Source organism: Sus scrofa, chromosome 6, assembly GCF_054392235.1.
Source record: "Sus scrofa isolate SSC_HxYL_T2T_F1_AM1 chromosome 6, Sscrofa_HxYL_maternal_Yorkshire_Landrace_v2.0, whole genome shotgun sequence".
Classification (NCBI taxonomy): domain Eukaryota; kingdom Metazoa; phylum Chordata; class Mammalia; order Artiodactyla; family Suidae; genus Sus; species Sus scrofa.
The window spans coordinates 125064078-125082138 of NC_139388.1; the positions used below are offsets into that span (position 1 = coordinate 125064078).

The 18061-nt window shown below is 45.9% G+C and overlaps 1 protein-coding gene across 27 annotated transcripts in view; it reads left to right on the top strand.

The window, feature by feature from the left end:
* The window catches only part of FHOD3 (formin homology 2 domain containing 3), a 548282-nt gene extending 535401 nt beyond the window's left edge, over positions 1 to 12881 (top strand). For all 27 annotated transcript variants that reach the window (XM_021096273.2, XM_021096274.2, XM_084964485.1 and 24 more), the window contains one exon: positions 12286 to 12881. In XM_021096273.2, coding sequence (XP_020951932.2) covers positions 12286 to 12368 — 83 coding nt within the window. In that variant the 3' untranslated portion in view covers positions 12369 to 12881. The remainder of the gene's footprint in view (positions 1 to 12285) is intronic.
* The last annotated feature ends 5180 nt before the right edge of the window (positions 12882 to 18061 follow it).

Here is an 18061-nt window from a genome sequence, read left to right on the forward strand (position 1 = left end):
CTCCCCAAAGAGAGAGGAGAGTGATTTTCAGTAGGCAGTTCAGTAAGAACTCAAACTCAGAGCCCCCACATGGTGCCATCCTGGAGATTCACACAGGAACTGACTGGGTTTGGGGCTGCAAACTTTGGACCCTGTGGTTCTGTTTGACCCATTGACATACTTGTTTCCAGGGTAATGAGCACAAAACCAAATTGCTGCAGACCTTTGGACCCTGATTCTTTTATATCATCAGCTTTAGAGTCTAATAGGAATTTTTCCCCAGGAAGGAAAATACCACTTGACAGCTCCATCCAGGAGAAGCAGAACTTCTCAAACTACAGAACTTGGGGGGTGAGGGGTATGATTCTCATTCAGTGAGGTGGGTGGCTAAGAGTCTGTTTTTGCGATACCCCTAGATTAGGTCCGTCCTGCTGGTACGCACTTCAGCCATGGCTCTCAACCATGGCTGCCCATCAGAACCTTATGCAGAGCTTTAAAAATGCAGGGTGTCTGGGCTGTACCCAAGCCGATGACCTCAGAGCCTCTGGGGTGGGGCCTGCCTGTGCCCCTTGGGTGATGAGTAGCATCAGGAGAAGGACTCTCACTCCACTTTGGGTGCCCTCTGCCACATTCCCTTCATTTTTTTTTTAAAGGGAAAACTATCATTCAGGCTTTTTACATCTTCAGAAATGTTTGTGGACTTCAACGTCAATATCTAAGATCTTTACATTTATTTTTTCCAACATGTCACTATTTCCTGGTGCTGCTCTGAATTCTCTGTCATTCTCTTAGTGCACCCATGTAAGAACTTGACTAAGGACTTGTTACTTAAGGGTGTTCCTCAGACAAAATGGGCATCTCCTGGAGGCTGGCTAGACATGCATATTCATGGGACCCTCTCCAGGGCAACTGATTTAGAATCTGCATTTAATACGATCCCCAGGGAATGAGATGGAGGGATGGTTCTGGGGTATAAGCCAGGAATGGAATTGTAGGGTCCCCAGGTATACACAGCTTAGGGGAGCAGGCTCTCCTCCAAAGGAGTGGGACTAACTCACACTTGGTCCACACTGCATGCTCCAGGCCAGGCCAGCACTTCCTTTTTGGCCTGCCTGGAGGGAAACAGTCTCCTTATGGTTTCAGCTTACTTTTCCCTGCACGCCAGGAAGGTTGATCTTGTGATTTGCATCTCTTCTTTTGTGTATGGCTTGTCCATATCATTTACCTATTTTTCTTTTGCTCTTTTCATGATAAGAAATGTCTTTCTTAACTAGTTTTTTTAACGTGAAACTTATGAAAGGCTTTTTGAGGTCTTACGTAGATTATCTTCAGCATTTGCCCTTTATTGTCTTTCTCTTATTGACATCAATACACTTGTGACCAAATGGCAGAAACTTTGCACCAGTTAATTCCGGGTCTTCCCACGGTGAGAAACCTCAGCTCAAGAGTCTCCACTGGGAGGAACTGGGAAAGACATATGGTGGGTGGTGGAACCACAAAGGAGAGGTAGAGAAGGGATGCTGGGCCAAGGGGTACCCTCAAGAAGGGAGAGCAGGTTTGGGCCAGGGACCTCAGAAAAGGAGACTGCACGAGGCAGTGGCCTGGCCGGTCCCCAGAGGCCCAGAGTAGGTACTGCTCCTATAAGTTGCACATTGGTCATGGCCAAGAGTGTTGGCTCTTCCCTCTGGTCCAGAGAGAAGCAGATTCTTAGAGAGACACATCATGTCACTGGGAACAATAGCACAGTCATAATTAATTTTCCTCTTCTGTCTGGCTGGGGAGAAATTTTGCCTGTTTTCGTGGTTGACATAAAATAATTTCCTGTGGTATCATTTCCATTCCAATCTTATGCAAAACAGCCCTATATTCCTTGTATTTAGCCAGACACATTTTGTCCTGCGATGCAGTTACTACAACAAACACAGCACTGCATGGATGTAAGTGTTTATCTGTGACAGGTTTAATTTATTAGTAATGGCCCCATCAACAGAAATTTAAGAGGGGGGAAGTTACTTTGATTTCTGTTATAAAGGGATGGTAAACTTGGCTTTTCACAAGAAGTTAAAGGAATGAGAAGAAAAACGATTTGCAAAATTGACATGACATGTCGGGTGGGGGGCCTCACCCTGAAACAGTGCTGCATTTGATTTGATTGTTTAATGGTGGAGATGAATAACTGGCATATTTGGATTATAACTCATTTGGCTAAAGACAGTAATGGTCCAGCCCTTGCAGAAAACCAAACAGAATCCATCCCATAACCTAGAAATTTACGACCCACAAGCCACTCAAGAATCCTCCAAGATAATTAAAGTCTGCTTTCATGTTTGATGCCAATGGCTGGGCCTGCACCCACCCAACATCCTGCTTCAAGCCTGAAATAGGCAGCTGGTTGGGACCCGTGAAGGGCACCATTATTGATTCACAGGTTCCCAGGCCCAGGTCTGCTGCTTTCCCAGCTGGCGCCATCAGGGTCCCATTAAGTAAAATGTTTCCAATCGTCCAGTCGATTTCTGGCCTGTGAAATGTTGACAGGAGGCAGATTCATATGCTCCCCCAGATTCCAGCCAAGGCTTTTGAGTTGGAGAAGTCCGAGGGGAGCATTCTCCAAGCTCTTGGGTTTTTTTTGTTTTTTTCTTGTTTTGGTTTCTCTTTTCATCATATTGGGGCAAGTATTTTGTCCCAGGGCTTTGGTTCTCTTAGGCCTCCTGGATGTTGGCCTTCCCAAGAAAACCCTGCAGCTGCCCAGCATCTGAGGTCTCCTTCCTGGTATGATTCTGCAGGACTAGGCCTGGGGCTTGGGGAGAAAACAGGGCCCCTCCCCTGTGTTCCTTTCTCTGGGACCCATCTTTGGAAGAGGGTCTCCACCAGGCTGACTGTCTGCCTGAGGCCATTAGTTTGCCATGAGAGAACGGAGGACTAGGGACTCAAGTTTGCCTTTTTCTCTTTCTTGGGGGTGGGGGCAGGCCTTGTGAGGCTGGGGGAGGCTGGATGCCCATCTCCTGCTGTGCTTCTCTCCAAAGGAAACTCACTTGTGACATGACCAGGGAGTTTGGGGCTCAGGTTATATTTCTGTAAAAATGTGATCACTTTGGGGTGACCTACAAGTTATCCAGCAGTGTCTTAAGAACACAATGTTGGTTACCTTCCAAAAACAGTTTCTCAGTGGGAAAGGGCAGAAGCCTGACTCTAGGAGCTGCTGAGGAAGGAACACAGACCTCTGACTTGGAAAGTTCTCACTGCGGCATAGAGGGCTTAGGATCCGGCGTTGCAGCAGCTTGTGGCGTAGGTTGCAGCTTCAGCTCCCATTCAATCTCTGGCCCAGGAACTTCTATATGTTGCAGGAGCAGCCAATAAAGGAGAAGAAGAAATAAACAAAAAGAACTCTGACTTGATTTCGAGCTCTGACTCTCAGCCCATCTCTCATGAAGCTTCAACATTCCTCTTGAAGAGTATGCGACATATTTCACATTGATCTGATATAACTAAAATCTTATTTTACGGAATATTGAGGAATGTTGTCATATGATCCGTTAAGTAGAACTCCTTGGAGAATGAGAAAGTGTGAATCTGACAAATTATTAAATCTCTTTTAGGGAAAACCAGAGATATGCCTTGCAAAATATTCAATTCAGCCCTGGATCTGATCAGTATTCAACTTCATTCAGTTGTCTCTAATTTTCCAAAATAGTATCTGAAAATGTCCAGGAATTTTCCCACAAATCCCATTAAGGACAATTTCCGTGGATGTTATTTAAATAGTTCTTCCCTACTAACCAATTTTATATTCTTTTAGAAGGGCTAGCAAACAATGGAATGGGCCAGAGGCTTTGAAATTAATGCTCTTAGAATACAATAAAATAAGAGGTTAGTGCAAAGGACCAAAGTTTCTCAATCAAAACTTTGTCTTCTCAACATCATTACTGTTGACTCAACACCTAATTATTTTTTTTTGGGGGGGGGATTTTTTTTCCTTTTTTTTTTAAGGGCATATGGGAGTTTGCAGGCTAGGGGTCAAATTGGAGCTGTAGCTGCCGGCATAAGCCACAGCCACAGCAACACGGAATCTGAGCCGCATCTGTGACCTACACCACAGCTCATGGCAATGCCAGATCCTTAAGCCACGGAGCAAGGCCAGGGATTGAACCCATGTCCTCATGGATACTAGTCAGGTGTGTTAACTGCTCAGCCACAATGGGAATGCCTATTCTTAGAGCTCAGTAAAGCTGAACCAATCCCTTCTCTAAAGACAGCTGAGGGCAACTACCCACGTGTAAGGACACAGGACAGAAAGATAAATAGAAGTCCAAGAGAGAAGCAGAAGTCTCTCTTTAAAGTAGATTGCAGTGTAGAGAGCAGCTTAAAGGATTGTGCCTCTTGGGAGAAGTGCTGCCACCATCAGATCCCAGTCCAGACTGCAGGAGTAGAGTGATCATAACGGGATGGAGCTGATTGAGGCTCTCGGATTCACCATGCCAATTTTAAGCCTGTGGTGGGTTTCAAGCCCTATTCACTAGAAAAGGAAGATGGAGCGGAGTTCCCATCATGGCTCAGTGGTTAACGAATCCGACTAGGAACCATGAGGTTGCAGGTTCGATCCCTGGCCTTGTTCAGTGGGTTAAGGATCCAGCATTGCCATGAGATGTGGTATAGGTCGCAGGTTGCTGTGGCTCTGGCATAGGCCAGTGTTTATAGCTCCGATTAGATACCTAAACTGGGAACCTCCATGTGCCATGAGAGCGGCCCTAGAAAAAGGCAAAAAGACAAAAAAAAAAAAAAAAAAAAAAAAAAGAAAAAAGAAAAGAAAAGGAAGATGGGGAAGTGAGGAAGGCATTTGCAGCCTGTGCTCTGAATTGGGAGGATCTTGGAGGCAGGGTGGGAGGATAGACACAGGAGAGGGACTTTGAAGGAGTTTGCCAGGGGTGGGCTGGGAGCCATAATGAGGCTCAAATGGGAGCATGTGCTATCAGAACAGACCCCAATCACCTGGGCCCTGGGGGCAGGTCCCAAATAAGGGTGTACAGGCCTCACAGCCAAGTCCACAGGGGTAGAAGCAGCCCCATGCTCCAGAGTAGAACCGAGCCAGTGCCAGGATGTGGCAAGAAGCTCAGGGAGAAGCCTTGGGGTTAGAGAGGGGAAGAGAGCTTCCCCAAGCTCTGAGGAAGAGCTCAGAAGGGTTTCACTGCACTGGATGGCTGGTTGTTTTGGTTTCAGACAGATCAGCCTCCCCTGTTGGGAACTAGCACATTGAAAACAGAGGCTGGCCTTCGTGTGCTCCACTATGTCTGTCTCTATGCCAGGTGCCCATTCGGCCCAGAGTGGGGAGGTTTAAGAGAAGGGAGGATCAGTAAAAGAAAGGAGTGAGAATCTGTTTTTCTCATGTCCAAGAACTGTTCTGAGAGCAAAGCTGAGGGTTCTCGTAAGGGAGCTTTGGACAGGGCCAAGCACCTTACTGACAGGAGGTTAGAGGAGCTCATTGCCTTTGCTGCCAAGTTCACATGGAACCAGTTTCCATGCTTGGGAATCAGCACATTCATACAACAGAGGAGTCAGGTTCCCGTGTAAATGACTTGGTCTCACTGAGCCTCCATCTCCTTCAATAGAGTGATGATGGTCGTGCCAGCCTCCCAGGATGGTTGGAAGGGTTAAGTGAGGCAACTATGACAGGTTCTCACCACCCTTATTCCCTTTTAGGCTCTGTCACGATGCTGCCCAGGGGTCCCAGACCTGGTAGGAATATGAAGCTGCCTGCAAGTGTTTAGGGGCTGCCACTGGAAGCCACACAAGAGCCTGTGCACAGAAAGCACACCTTCCCAACATTACCTTGCAACCGTCACCCATCTCACTCCCTGCCCATCACGGTCCACCTCACTTAGCCTTCTACAGTTCATAGGCTAGACCCCATCTTTGCCTTTCTTTTTACCCTCAGGCTGCTGGTTTCATGGCTTACCTCTGTGCATAGAAGTCTTGATTGTCAGCATTATATTTGTCTAGTATTGTGTTGTTGTGACATCTCAGATGAAGAGCTGATGAGCTGGACCTCACCTGAAAAGGGGGAAGGCAGTTCTGTCCTGAAAACTCTGATCCCAGCAAGCCATGAAGAGAATGGTTTCATTTCTTTCCTCCCAGGCCAGACTCTACCCTTTCCATGTCCTCCCCCACAGCATGACTCATATGAGGAAGTCTGCCTTTGCATTTTAACTAATTGCTTTCTGCTCAGTGCCTACCTCAGAACCAAAGAGATTATTGGCTGTGAGCATAGCCACAGATGTAGGCAGGAAGTGGGTTAGGGGCTCTGCACAGCCAAGGCCATGGCCAGATCAGTGGCTATAGAAAGTGCCAGATTTCAGAAGTATTGCTAAGAGCCATCTCAGCATGAGTGAACTTAATTCTGGGTCAGCCAGAACTCGGAGACTTCAATCCTGTCACACAAAGGTCATCGCCTTCCTGAGGGTCCCCCTGTCCCTGCATCTCATCCAATGGCAGTAATTTAAGTCAGGGATGCCGAGCCTGGCTGGCCATCTGAATCTCTTGGGGAGGTTACAGTGTAGTGTGGGACCCTCTCCTAGAGACCAGGCTGAGTCTAAGAAGCTGAGTTTAACTCAAGTAACTTGTGAATTTTGGCTTCTTGTTGGTGTTACTCCAAGTTTTATTTTCTTAATTTTTTATTTTGAGAGCATTTTAGACTTAACAACAAAGTTATAAAAATAGCACAAAGAGTTGCCTTCTATCCTTCACCCAGTTCCCCCTGATGTTAATACTTGGCACTCTGTAGGACAGTGTGTCAAAACATTAACTCAGCTGTTAACTCCACTGTGGGCTTGAGTCAGATTTCACCAGTTTTCCCCCTTTTTGTGTTCCATGATGCCACTCAGGTCCCACATTGCACTGAGTCATCATGACTCTTAGTCTCCTCCGATTTGTGGAGGACATTTCATGACCTTGACACTTTTGAAAATTTCTGGTCTTTTATTTTTTAGAATGTCATCAATTTCAGAAATCTCTGTTTTTTAATGGACAGGATTTTATGTGATTTAAAAAAAAAAAAAAAAAGATGGAGGGTGGAGTTCCCATCATGGCCCAGTGATTAGCGAACCCGAGTAGCATCCATGAGGATGCAGGTTTGATCCCTGGCCTCACTCAGTGGGTTAAGGATCTGGCGTTGCCATGACCTGTGGTGTAGGTCAAAGACGTGGCTTGGATCCCGAGTTGCAGTGGCTGTGGTGTAGGCAGGTGGCTACAGTTCCAATTGGACCCCTAGCCTGGGGACCTCCACATGCCACAGGTGTGGCCCTAAAAAACCAAAAATTTTAAAAAATTTTTAAAAAAAGATGGAGGGTGGAAATAATAAAAATATCTCAATGGTTAAATAATCAACACTGACTAAAACAAGACACCCAAACCCCCACAAGATTTAAGATTTAATCACTAAGAGCAATACACTTGAAAGCAACTCCCTGTATTTAAGTCCAAAGGGGAATGACTGGACTAGCTGTTTTTCTCCAGTAAGCAGACAGGTCCCTCCAGGAACAAGGGTTGTATAAATGGACAGCTTTGAATAGCTGCAGGGCCATTACCTCCTGACCCCAAGACACAAACACTTAAGACATGTTTCAAGTTCTGATATGAGTCCCTGTCATCCTTAATGCACTGTGCTCAGTATACTCAGTGGAAAAATCTGTAGAATCTTAGGGTTGCCAAAAAAAAAAAAAAAGGTACCAAAAAAACCAACCAAAAACCCGACTGTTTACTTCCAAGTTGCTTGACATTATGTGCAAAAAATGAAAAAAAAAAATCTGTCAGTGATCCAGAGGTGAAAGAGCACATATGTGGATTTCTGTCATATGAAAGGAAAACTCGGTTCATTTGCCATTAGTGTGAAAGATTGTCAGAACATGTGCTGCCCGGCTCGTCAGGGCACAGCTCTTTTCCAGGGTGGGCTGTGATTCAAACGTCCTGGCTCACGTCCTTCTCTCCCACTTACTGGGTGGACTTGATCTTGTGAGGTTGCTCACTCACAGGGGAGATGCTCATAGCCCTCATCTCAGAGGGTCTCCACAAAAATTGTCTGAAATGATCCATGGCAGTGCTCAGAAAATGGCAACTACAGTCACCATTATTCTAAGCTTCAACTCACCTTAGCAGAGTTACCTGAGAGCATGTTGTAGGATCTAAAAAAATTTTTCAACTTAAGGGAAGGGGGGAAAATAAAGAGAGAAAGAACTTATGATTGTTCCAGACCCACCTGTGCTGCATGTGGACAGCAGAGGCACCCCCATATCAGATCCGCTTGTGGGCACTGAGGCTTCGTGAGAGCTGTCACAAGTGCCTGGGGCATCAAGTGGCTGCTGGTGCCAGTGAAGTGACCCATGCCGTCTATGGAAGGGCTTCGAGGCAGACAGGGATAAACATTTCCATGGCTGCTCTCTGTTAAGCAGCTGCCAGGAGGGGAAACAGCCACATGTGACAGGCTGGGGAGCTTCAAATGGGAAACAGGAAGGGGGAGTGGAGAGGTGCCCAGACTTATCAGATGTAACACCACTCCCCGGCAGCACTTGAGAAGCCTCCTATCTGATGGAAGACTCGTTTCTGTTGTGCATGATCCATATCCTGCCAGCCCCTGTGTGTTGGTCCCCTCATCATCATATGTCCTCAGCCTCTTCTTGCTTTCTGGAAACTTTCTGAGTGAGAGCTAATGCCCTGTGCAGACAGGATCTGCTGCCCTGTGCTGTCCCCTCACACAGTGTCCCTGTCAAGCCTTCTTGATGTGACACTTAGCTCAGGGTGGAGGCTCACATAACAATGTTGAATGAATGAGTTAACTAACCAGCAGGTAGATGAATAAGAAGGCACCAGAGGAAGCCCTTTCTGTCCATGACTTGGATCGGGATAGAAAACCAATTTCAGCGGATTACCTTCATTTCACACCTTCTTTCGAATGGTCATGTGAATTAACTCTGAGTCTTTAACCAAGAAAGGAGTCAAATTATTAAGGGTCTTTTGCACGGTTAATATATTTCTGAGGGAATTTATCTGAATTGTCATGGCAGCCCACAGAAAGTAGGATTCCCTAAATGGGGCAGACTTTTCTATGAATACCTGTCTAGCAGGGACTCATCTGACATGCAAAAGGAATGTCACTTCTACTGGCTTTTCCCCACAGCAGAGAAAAGCCCAAGCAGCAGAGCACAGGAGGGTCCCCAAGGATCGAATGCATCAAAACTGCCTGTGTGGAGTTCCCCTCGTGGCGCAGTGGTTAATGAATCAGATTAGGAACCATGAGGTTTCGGGTTCGATTCCTGGCCTTGCTCAGTGGGTTAAGGATCCGGCGTTGCGGTGAGCTGTGGTATAGGTTGCAGACGCGGCTTGGATCCCGCATTGCTGTGGCTCTGGCATAGGCCAGTGGCTACAGCACCAATTCATCCCCTAGCCTGGGAACCTCCATATGCCTCAGGAGTAGCCCAAGAAATGGCAAAAAGACAAAAAAATAAAAAAATAAAAACCTACCCGTGAGACTGAGGGCAGCAAGGCTGATACAACAGCACCAATAAGCTTTGTTCTGTTCTCTGGGCCAGTCCCAGGTAGGCTGGCCTGACACCCATATGCATCAGGAGATTATTTCACGTGCTATAAGGTGTCAGGGTTTTTACTCAAGCATTTACATGAACTGAGCACAGCAGTGATAGAACTAAAGCAAACATAAGAGCACAACTATGAAAGAGGCATCTTTTGGGAGTTCCCGTTGTGGCTCATTGGTTAAGAACCTGACTAGTATCCATGAGGATGTGGGTTTGATCCCTGGCCTCCCTCAGTAGGTTAAGGATTCAGCGTTGCTGCAAACTGCTGTGTAGCAGATGTGGCTCGGATCCAGCATTGCTGTGGCGTAGGCTGGCAGCTGTAGCTCTGTCTCAACCCCTAGCCTGGGAACTTACATATGCCACATGTGCAGTCCTCAATAAATAAATAAATAGGCATCTTTCAATGCCCACCAGTTTGTGGAGTCTTCTCTGGTCATTTAGCCAATCACGTTTACCTGAAGGCACAAAGCTACGGCTCAGAGCCATGCGTTTGCGCCACCTCCTGATGCTCAGGAGACACAAGATGTCCTGCTGGTGCAGCATGGACTTGTGCAGGCAGATTTTTTTTTTTTCTTGGATAAAAGTTCTTAACAGTCCTTGTCAAGAATGAGAAATATTTCATCTCGTTTTCTGCCATGAAAATTGTTATCTTTCTTTAACAAACACTTGAAGGAGTGTTTAAAGAACATAAAGGGTGTTACAAACTAGGATTTTTATTGCTGCCCCATAGAACGAATTCCATTACTCAAGTTAAATGTAATCTGCCTCCAGCCAAGGCTCTGGAGCCAAACATTTTGTCTGGATGAGTTAGATACTCAGTCTGGAGCCCAAGGGGCCGGCGGTGGGGGAGGGTGAGCTAGCTCAGAAACAGCTGCAGACAGGGGGCTATGGGCTAGGCTTGAAAATACAGTAGGGTGCAGTGGCATGATCTGAGGGTATCCCTCACCACAGAGCTTGGTGCCTCTATAAGAGCCCATCCTTAATGTCTGTGAATCTTCCGTGTGTCCATTCTTTGAGTTGAAGTGCTGAGCACACCATAGGGTCTCCATTAAGTATTTCTTGACGACAGATTGATGGATTAGGTTGTCAGCTCCTGTTCAAAGTGCTAATTCCCATCATGGCACAGTGGAAATCAATCTGACTAGCATCCATGAGGACATGGGTTCGATCCCTGGACCCACTCAATGGGTTAAGGATCCAGTGTTGCAGTGAGCTATGGAGCAGATGCAGCTCAGATCTGGCATTGCTGTGGCTGTGGTGTAGGCCAGTGGCTACAGCTCCGATCTGACCCCTAGCCTGGGAACCTCCATGTGCAGCCCTAAAAAGACACACACAAAAAACAAAGTGCTGATTCCTGGGAGAGTAGAAAGTTTTTTCTTAGTAGATACTAGCCGCTATTTGTTCTACCATAGACATGGCTCTTTCAGATCCTTTATCTGTGGGTTAAGTGGGCTTTTGCCTAGAAGAGGCATTGAATATGGGTGTTGCTTATAGCCACATGAGGTGAGGCCCTTGCTTCCTGGGGGCCCTCAGGGGAATAGCCCCCTTGTCATAGAGGTAGTGTGGGTATTTAGGCCTGGCAAGGAATGTGGGAAAATACTAAGGGTAAGCTTTACTTCTCCACACTCTGATCAAGGGCCTTCCTTGATGATCTCAGGGACTCAGGCTGACTGAGGATTTAGGGTGGCTGGGTGATCTGTAACACATCTCTTCTGAAAATAGAACAAATACCCCAAACTCTGTATGACCTCCATACAGAATAGGCCAAATATAATTTATCAATTAAGGAACGTGTAATTAGGCAGCCTTTCAAATGAAAGGACCGGTCTTGGAAGGAGCAGCTGCCTTGTCCTTCAGCCTTATCCAGACTTTGTTTTGACATGGAAATTGATCAACACCACCAAACAACGGAAAACCCATAATGTCAGGCTAACATAAGCCAATTCTAATTCAGTTAAATACAAGTGTTCTTCCAGCTGCTGGTTGTAAACTTTGGGGGGAGCCAGGGTCCCTGGTCCTTCCTGAGCCTTGTATGTTTCACAGAAAACATCCACAAGATCCACTCAGGAGTTTAGCAGTTTGCTCCTTGGCATCCAGTCCACAAGGTGTCACAGGTTATTCTCTGTAAAGACCCTTTGATGAACTGAGACTGTGACTTTGATGCTGGTGGAGAACTCACCCTGACATGTGCCCCTCGTGCAGGTGCTGTCAGCACCTTGCTCAGGGGGTCCTCTACAGGAGATGTCCCTGCAGGAGTGTGGGATTATTTTACCTAATTTGCATCCTTGGAACTTGAATTTTCCTGTGCTCTATAATTCCTTTCACTGCTCTGATCTGTTCCTTATGCTGGGCGGGGCTGAGTTCTCAACAGGCCACCTGCATTTCACAGTTTGTACCATTTCTCAAACACCTCCTAAGGGGAGACATCTCCTCCCCTCACCCCTCTTAACGAGGTTCCCTGCTCTGCCTGGCTTTCCAGGTCAGCACTTGTGTCATCTTCAGGTTAGCCTTTGGAAGCCGCTAGACTTTTCCTGCGCTGGGAGCCAGCCAGCCAGACAGGGCCCTTTCGCAAGAGCAGGATGGAGCTGCCTGTCCTGGAGCGCTGACCCCGCTGGGAGTCCTCTGGGGAAGGGGGGTGGTGGTCTGTGGACTGATTACCTTACGCCCGGCTGCTAATTTTGCCTTCTCTTCTCACCCCTTTGATGCTGATCTGCTGGCGCCACTGCAGTTCGAAGGACCCTGAAGAGTGGCTTGACTCCGGAAGAGGCCAGGGCCCTGGGCCTGGTGGGCACCTCGGAGTTGCAGCTGTGACCCCTATGGTGCCTGTGTACCTGCACAGGGCATGAGCTCCTGCTGGAAGGAACCCCTGCAGTGGGAGGTGAGGAGACTCTTAACACCCAAAGGTTCTGAAAGGGGCACCCATGTCTAGGTGTCACTGGCATGGCTTGTGTCACCAGCGGTGCACTGACATGGATCTCGGAGTCTCCTTCACGTACTTTCTTCATCGTGTCAGCTGTGTTTCTCTTGTTTCCTTGACACTTGGTTTAGTAGTTCCGAAGTGTGACACCTTTTCTGTGCAAGGAACAGCCCTTTTAAGGAGCCAATCACTTCTGTCACAATTACTATGGTTATGAGGCAGTCTGATTAGGTTCACAGACTGGGTCTCTCCACAACACCAAAATATCCAGATGTAAACTCCAAAGTTGTACACAAAAGAAAGCACAGGTTGTTTATCAGTTGTGGATTTTAGATGTACTAAATGTTTATACAAATTCATAAATGTACACCATGTTTCAAATATTAAATAAATAGAGTTTAATGCCATAACTGGAAAGTTTTTTTTCTCCTGGGTGTAGGATCTTAAACAACCCCACGGGCTCTCCTCCTTCTGCATCAGCAAAACCTCTTCTCAGAGGTATATCAGAAGGACCCTGGCTCGGAACGGCTTCCAGGCCTTTGGGGTTTCTGTTTTGGTTAATGGAGCGAGAAGAACGGACCATGTGCTCTTTGTAATTCCCAGTTAAGCCAGCATCGGGTCTTTGTGGCAGTATGATTTACCAATAACCTCATGTATATTACCTTACCTGTGTGCTTTGTTTTGCTCCTTTGTGATGTCGAAGCAAAAAATTAGAGTAGCATTTTAAAAATCTAAACTATTCTGCAGCTTACTCACTTGTTTCTCATATAAAAATTCATTTTCTCCAAAAATTTACAGTCACCAAAACAAAATAAAACTTTGTCTGCAGAGAACCTCAGGATGAAAAGTGTCGTTCTTGACACTCAAGTGTAGGTCATTGGAAGCTCAGGTGTCCAGAAGGGAAGGCGCTGTGAGGGGCTCTCAACAACTACAGAGACTCGCTCAAGGGGCAGATGGCCAGGTGGTGGCCGAGCCCTCTGCAGAGACCCTCAACCCAGGGCTGCATGGCTCCCCGTGAAGAACCTTTTCTTTGGAAATCAGGGAGAAATCAACCATTGCAGCAGGTATTTCAGGGGGCGGGGGGCAGTGTCAAAGATCAGAGGGTCACCAATTCTCTCTGTGCCTCACTTTCTGAACCTCTGTGATTCTGTGTTCCTAAATCTGGGCAGGTGTGATTTAAAGACTGGCTGCAGGAGTTCCCATTGTGGCTCAGCGGTTAACGAACCTGGCTGGCATCCATGAGGATGCAGGTTCAATCCCTGGCCTCAGTGGGTTAAGGATCCGATGTTGCTGTGAGCTGTGGTGTAGGTTGCAGACTAGGCTCAGATCTAGTGTTGTGGTGGCTGTGGTGTAGGCTGGCGGCTACAGCTCTGATTGGACCCCTAGCCTGGGAACCTCCATATGCCACGGGCTTGGACATAAAAAGAGAGAAGGACTAAATAAATAAATAAATAAAGACTGGATGCAGGAGTTTCTGTCATGGCGCAGTGGAAATGACTCTGGCTAATATCATGAGGACATGGGTTCAATCCCTGGCATTGCTCAGCGGGTCGGGGCTCTGCATTGTGATGAGCTGCAGTGTAGGCTGGCAGGTGTAGCTCTGATTTGACCTCTGGCCTTAGAACTTAAACTTGCATATGCCACAGGTGTGGCCCCAAAAAGCAAAAAAAAAAAAAAAAAAAAAAAAAAAAAAAAGACTGGATGCAATTATATAGTCTGAAGAACCAAAGATAAAATATTTGCCCCACAAGCTTCTGTGACTCTGCTCCCCCTTCTGCATCCCCACTCACTGAGAGACAGGGAGCTCTTTCAAGTAGGTGTTTGTCAAATAATAACATGATAAATGTGAGCACCCCGGGAGTCTGTATCTTGCAAGAGTTAGGTCTGTATAGTACAGACAATTGAGTTTATTTAACCACTTTATTGAAAAGGGTGCAGAGGGTATTAATGCTTACTTCCTTACAGTTCTAAATAACATGTAATTTTCCGCATGTGGTTTGGTGGTTTGTGCGAGCTTCAGCACTGAATGTGAACATGGAATATCTGTATCACGTGGGATCATGATATGCAAGCAAAAGGAAAACTTTTTTTTATTTTTTACCATTTAGTGAACAAATACTTTGTTGCCCTTCCAGGGGCCCCTGGTGCTCTGCTGAGATTTATTGCTTTAGAATAAAAGGTCACATCTGGAGGGAAATGCCTGAATAAATATAATGTTAATTTTATTTTAGGGGTTAAAAAATTCTCAGAGGAAACAAGCAAGGTCAGCTCATTTCTTGGTTCCAGCTAGGTAAAGAGGGTTTCTTTTTATTGGGAATTGGTTTAGTAGTTTTTAGTGAATTTGATTTTTTTTTCTAATGCTAATTTCCCTTCTCCTTGTCGTCACTCAATCTGGCTGCCTCTAGTGTTTTTGTCTTTTTTGTTTGTTTGTTTGTTTGTTTTTCCGCTGTACAGCATGGGAACCAAGTTACACTTACATGTATACATTTTTTTTCCACCCTTTGTTCTGTTGCGATATAAGTATCTAGACATAGTTCTCAATGACACTCAGCAGGATCTTATTGTGAATCCATTGTAAATCCATTCCAAGGCCAGGGATTGAACCTGCAGCCTCATTGTTCCTAGTCGGTTTTGTTTCCTTTGCACCATGGTGGGAACTCCTTGTGCCTATTTCTTAATTTGGGTTGAGATTACAAAACTGCTGGTAAAGCAAAAAAAAAAAAAAATGCCTTTCTTTTAGAGATACCCGGGTTTTGGTTTCTTAGACTCTTAAGGTTTTTCCTTTATATTTAAAAAATAACTGGAGTTCCCATCATGGCTCAGCCGTTAATACACCCAACTGGTATCCATGAGGATGCACGTTCAATTCCTGGCCTCCCTCAGTGCGTTGAGGATCCAGCATTGCTGTGAGCTGTGGTGTAGGTTGCAGATGCAGCTTGGATCCTGCATTGCTGTGGCTGTGGTGTAGACTGGCAGCTGCAGCTCCGATTCAACCCCTAGCTTGGTAACCTCCATATGCTGCTGGTGCAGCCCTAAAAAAAGATGAAAAAAAACCCACAACTGACTGAGGGATTTCATGATAGAGGGGAAGGTTCACAGGGCCTTGAAGGGGTGAAGACCCAGTGTTGTCTTCTTCTAAGTCCATCCTTCAACATAGCACAGGGAAGAAGAGCAGCAACTGGAAGTCAAGAGACCTGGTTTCTGGGATTCTAGCAGCCTCATCATCCACAGCTCCCAGAGCTCCCTTCTGTGCTCATGTCCCTTGAGATGCCACTGTAGATGCCTGAATAATGGTCACCCAAAGAGATCAGGTCCTAATCACTGGAACTCATGAATGTTACTTTATAAAGACAGGTTTTTGCAGATGTGAATGGTCTTAAGGGTCTAGACATGGAGAGATTATTCTGGATTATCTAACTGTGCCCTAAATCCGATCACAAATGTCATATTATAAGAGGACAGAGGGAGATTGGATGAATGCAGAAGAGAAGGTATCAGGAAGACAAAGAGATTGGAGTGATATGACTACAAACCAAGGAATGCCTGCAGCCACCAGAAGCTGGGAAGCGGCAAGGAACACACTCTCCTGTAGAGCCTCTGGAGAGAGTTTGGCTCCTGGATTCTGGCCCATTGATGCTATGATTGGATTTCTGGTATCCAGAGCTACAGGAGAAGAAGTTTCTGTTGCTTTAGGGCACTAGGTTTGTGGTAATTTGTTACGGTGGCCCTAGGAAATGAATACCACCTCTAAACACAGATATGCACTGAAGACCTGTTGTAGAGGGACCATAACCATGTGTTGGGGGCTGGGGATTCAGCTGGGAAAAGAAGAGTCATGGTCCTGACCCCCTTAGGGAACTTACCTGGGGTCATGAGAAGGAGTCATCAACTAAAACTAAAATTTAGTTCAATCAGGAGTTTCTATCATGGCTCAGCGGTTAACAAACCCAGCTAGTAGCCATGAGGACATGGGTTCAAGTCCTGGCCTCGCTCAGTGGGTTAAGGATTCTGCGTTGCCATGAGCTGTGGTGTGGGTCATAGGCTTGGCTCCATCTGGTGTTCGCTGTGACTGTGGTGTAGGCCGACAGGTACAGCTCCGATTCGACCCTTAGCCTGAGAACCTCCATGTGCCAGGGGTGCAGCCCTAAAAAGACCAAAAAAAAAAAAAAAAGATTGATGACTCTCCACCCACCCATCCATCTACATCCAGCAAGCACAAGGAAGAGGAGGAAAAGTTCAGAAGCTCAAAAAGTATCTTTTGTGACTTTATGAAGGAATGACTCCTACTCTGATTGGTGGAAGGATATGGCAAGAGGTCATTCAGCAGAGGGATGCCCAAGCCTAAGTTTATATTCTCGTATTGAGCATGATTTAATTATTATCTTTAAAAATAATTTTTGTTTAAGAGGACTCATTCAAAGAAGCACAAACTTATGACTATGGGAATTTGTAGTTCAAATATCATTTCACCTATTGACAAAGTGGAAATTGTTCCTAACTACTGGATTACTAACAATAATTTTTTTCCAGAATGTTTTGTAAGTAGAAGTAAAGCATCACCTCTACAGGAAAATTAAATAGGCTGAGTAGCTAGAAACAACACCCGACAATGAAAAATAGCACATTCTGATCATAGCTGAGGTGATGCACTGTTAACATGCATAGGGTCAGTGTGTGCTAGACCCATCATTACACTTCCGGAGCCTGATGCCGCAGATTCCTTGCTTGTGGCTAGTGGGGCAGGAAGAGGTTTGCATGCCAGTCCCCATTCCTGCAGAAACTCAAACACCCTCACCTCTTCATTTCCCGTGAAAGGGGTTGCAGTATACTGGCTGACTACAATTTTTATTTAATATATTTTCTTCTATTTTGATATAATTTATAAGTTATCTTATTTAGGTGGAAACAGGAAGAAATGGGTCTTTGGTCAAATATAAAAGTCCAGGGGAGTGGCCAAGGTGGCGGAGAATTAGACCTGAGCTCACCTCCTCCCACGGACACACCAAAGTTACCACTCTATAGAACAACTATTAATGAGAATAACCCGAAGGCTAGCAGGAAGGATCTCCTGCAACTAACAATGTAAAGAAGGAACCACCGCAAGGTGGGTAGGAGGGATGGAGACGAGGTGGTGTCAAGACCCATCCCCCTTCCCCCATAGGTTACTGACAAATGTGAGCATAATTACAATTGAAGAGGTTCTCCCCAAGGAGCGAGGGGTTCGAGCCCCACATTGGGCTGCCCAGCCTGAAGGTCCTGCACTGAGAAGATGAGCCCTGTTGGCTTTGAAGCAGGTAGGTCTGACTCAGGCTCCTTTCAAAATACTACTTCTTCCCTGGCTATCAGAACATGAAGATTTTGGATGCACCCTCTGTTTCCCACAGCCCTCCTCTATCTCTCCTAAAAATCAGCCCTGCCTTAAAGAACTATGAAATCTTGCCGTTTGTGACAACATGGATTGACCTAGAGGGTGTTGGGCTAAGTGAAATAAGTCAGATGAAGACAAATACAATATGACTTTATTTATATGTGGAATCTAAAAATGAAAACAAATGAATAAACATAACAAAACAAAAAACAGACTCAT